The sequence below is a fragment of the Pundamilia nyererei genome, unplaced genomic scaffold (genome assembly GCF_000239375.1).
Source record: "Pundamilia nyererei isolate P.nyererei 1_Seehausen unplaced genomic scaffold, PunNye1.0 scaffold00077, whole genome shotgun sequence".
Lineage (NCBI taxonomy): Eukaryota > Metazoa > Chordata > Actinopteri > Cichliformes > Cichlidae > Pundamilia > Pundamilia nyererei.
The window spans coordinates 912282-916047 of record NW_005187478.1 but is presented as its reverse complement, the minus strand read 5'-3'; the positions used below and the strand labels follow the sequence as shown (position 1 = coordinate 916047).

The following is a 3766-nucleotide window of genomic DNA, read 5'->3' as shown; positions in this document are numbered from 1 at the left end:
GGGGTAGGCGGAGGTTTACCCTGGTGCAGGTGTGCCGCGGTCAGTGGAAGAATCCGCGAGTTTCTCTGTGAGTTGCTTGGAAGTTTAGGGGTTTTGTTCGCTGTAAAAAGAAGTTTTCTTCCCACGCACAGCGGACACTCATGTTTTTGTCACTTTTTATGGAACCAAACTCAAAGTAAGATCAGTACTTCCACGCTTTAAACGCTGCACGCTCATACTCTCTCTGCACTTTGTTGATCTTCACACAGCTGTTGTCACGAACACTCGCTTACGTCACTGTCATGAGACATTCATGCAAAATATCACGGTTTTAGTAACGCAGTAACGCAGCGTTCCTACGGGAAAGTAACGGTAATCTAATTACCGTTTTTGCAATAGTAATCCCTTACTTTACTCGTTACTTGAAAAAAGTAATCGGATTACAGTAACACGTACTGCCCATCTCTGTTCGTCGCAACGTTATCAATTTATGTCATAAATAATCTCATGCCAAAAAATAAATAAAAGCAGTTGCATAAAACGACAGGTAAAACATTCATCCTGAGCCCAAGTTTATGTCAGTAACTGTGCCCTACTGTTAGTTGACTGCCACTGTCCCAAAAGCGACTCTTGGCCGTGCACATTAACACGGTCACGTCACAGACAGCAGAGCTGCCCACAGTGGGCTGCTCTGTTAGCCAAGTTAACTAATGTTACACACCAAGGTACACAAAAGGAGGAAGGACTTCCATTTGGACATGAAATTTGTTGTTCTGCTTAAAAGGAGTAAAAGCAATGTGGCTTCTAAGGTTGACAAATCACGTTTTTGTCATGATTTTTTCAGTAAATTTCCCAGAAAGACCATCTGGCCTAAAGCTGCATCACTACTGGACTTAACTCAGCTTCATTATCTTGCATTATTCACTTTAGGAGATCTGATCCCAGAGTTTCAATCTGAACTCTGGGATCAGGGTGGATGCTGTCTATTTGTCTCCAAGGTTTGTGTCTCATTTCAAAAGAATGACAACAAAATGTTAGAAGGAATCCAGAAGCCTAGGTGGAATATAAATCTTTCTCTAATGATCAGGTGAAATAAATGTGATTTTTAGATTTTCCCTCAATTTTTCCATATTATCATTTGATGCTGGGATGCTCTTTAAACTCTTATTTACTTAATGATGTTGTGTCCTCCTTTGCTGGGAACCAGCTGGAGAATTAGGTCCACCGGCTTTTCATCTCAGTGTATCCAAATTCTAAAATAATGTTGTAAAGTCTCCATCTGTAGATAGATAGAAACGCAGTATAAAAAGTAAGGAAATGTGTGTTTGGTTGATTATGTCTTTGTTATAAAAATGCTTCTGGGCAATAAATCTTATACCGTTGGAAAGCCTGTTGACTTCACCTTAAATGATGCTACAATTGTGGGTTGAGCAGCAAAGTTCAGCCCAAAGATAAAGATATCTGATGATAATGATGCATTTTTCTCCAATGCCACAGACTAAGTAGGGAAATTAAGTCAATAATAGTCATATTATTACAACACGTCATCCTTTGATATAACCGTACTTGCTATGAAACATAAAACATATTTTAGCTGCATTTGTAGCTCAAATATTTACACTCCTGCTCATGCATTGTGCATGTGATGCAGAAAGACTACAGCCTCTCTAGAAGGGCGGTATGGGAATGTGGGAACGCATTACTGCTTTGTGCCTTTGCCTGCTGCCGCAGAAGAAAAAAAATCTCCCAGTTCAGCTTTTTTCATTCCCTTAATCCCTAATCTCATTACCGTAAACATGTGACATCACCATCTCTGTATCTTATGCACACGGCTATTTTTAATAATATTATGAATAAAAGTTCTTTGGAATGACTTTTGTGGGTTTTTTGATTTGATTTTGGCGTTATTAACCTTCTTTTGATTTTGGCAAGCTCTGGAGAAACGACAGTTAATTAGTGACACAGTTCCCTTCTTTCTGTATATTCAGGTAACTCACCTTCAGAGGAGTCCGAGGAGCGCGACAAGGAGCGCGACAAGGAGCCCCGGACGCTGACCTACCCTGCGTACATTGCCAGTCTGCTGGACAGTGGAGCAAAGCGCATGGCAGCCGGAGTCCGCATGGACTGCAGCAGCCAAGGCCAGTGCCCACGGTCCTGCCACCTCTGCCACATGAGCCCAAGGGCAGCACAAGGGCGGCAGCAGTCTGAGCCGGTGCTGCTGCAGATTACCAAGGCTACACCTATTTATGAGCTGGTATCCAACAATGAGACCTACCAGGTGTGTACAGTGTTTTGGGTGTTTGGTCTTTAATATTTAAGCTACACAAATTTATTCTTCACACCCTCTAAATTGAAGGCGGTGCCTTCTTGAAATCCATTCCCTGTGCAGCATCGAAGAACACATTTATTATGCAGTGTCCTTGTGATCCTAAAGGCTTCATTAGGAAACAGGTTATGGACACAGAAATCCTCAGAAAGAAGCATTTCCCTTCCAGGATGTCACGCCTTTCTTTGCTTGAAGCATCCTGTGCCATAAACTGCCTTATTGCGCTGTGCCTTATTTGACTCCATCAATACTGTACATCAATAGTGCTTCTACTGCTCCAGCAGGGTCAATACAGTGCTACTCCTGCAGTGTCAGGCCTTTATCCTTAAGCTCAGTCAGACAGCTGCTGTTATTGAAAGAGTCTGCTTAGAGTCTGCTACAGCTTGACTGTGCAGGTATGTGTGCAGAAAAGTTCAACTGTGAAAGTACTTTTTAACTCTTCCCTGTAGTTACCAATATTGCCTTTAGTCTAGTGCTATGCAATATTGCAGATTTTGGTATTGATCCAATATCAAGTAAATACTGGGCCGGTATTGCCAATACTTTTAACCCATAAAGGCTGCTTATGTAGGGGAGAGCAGTGTGTGAGATAATGAGTTAACAAAACATACCTTTCAGCTTAAAACGGGGTTTTTTGTGACCTGTATAATAAATATTCCTGTCTCTGCAGGACTTCAGGTCAGCTTCTGTTGTTCACATACCCTGATGCTATGAATAATATGGACGTGACAATCAACACAAAAAGATTCAGACGTTTTTCATAGTGCATGGTTGAGATGCTTTTTTTAATTACCAAAAAATGATTAACACATGCTGAACGTGCAGAATGAAAAGAATTCTATTGTGCTAGTATTAATCTGACACCATTAAGAGCATTGCACCAATATTTACATCTACCCACGTCCACCATTTTTACTCTGAAAGTTTTATGAGCCTTTCAGGTTTTCCACATTTTCTACAGCATTCTGGTAACGTGCGTAATACCAGTTTTTTATGTAATGTTAAAATGTGAAACATTGTCCCTGCCTGGTTCTATATCCCCAACACTGTGAGACGTCTGGAGGTCTGACAGGGGTTCGGCTGTCTTTTGATAAAATCTCATTAAGTAGTAGCCGCTCCAGTCCACCGTTCCTAAAAGCACAGAGTTCTGTGTCCATGTTATCCTCCTGTAAGGTTCCTCCTCACCACTGAACACTGGCTTCTTGATTTCCTGTCTGACCGAAGCCTGTTTGTCTCTGATTGTTCATGTTGGACTTTGCGCCCCCATGAAGAGTGTTGGGGCTTTGAACCTTGTGTCTCACTGAATATTGACAGCTCTGTCAGCCACATGGATCGGTTTGCACTCTCTCATTTATTGTGGCACATTATATAAACAGGTGCTTGCTTTTCCTAATGTCCAGTGAATTCAGTTCATCACAGAGGGACATGATTGTAGGGGAGGAAATTGATAAAACACTCTTA

At 41.6% G+C, this 3766-nt stretch overlaps 1 protein-coding gene across 1 annotated transcript in view; it reads left to right on the top strand.

Annotated features, from left to right (window-relative positions):
• astn1 (astrotactin 1) overlaps positions 1-3766 on the top strand; it is a 466944-nt gene that overhangs the window by 409615 nt on the left and 53563 nt on the right. The window contains exon 18 of the mRNA XM_013911994.1: positions 1968-2257. Within this exon, the coding sequence (XP_013767448.1) occupies positions 1968-2257 (290 nt within the window). The remainder of the gene's footprint in view (positions 1-1967; positions 2258-3766) is intronic.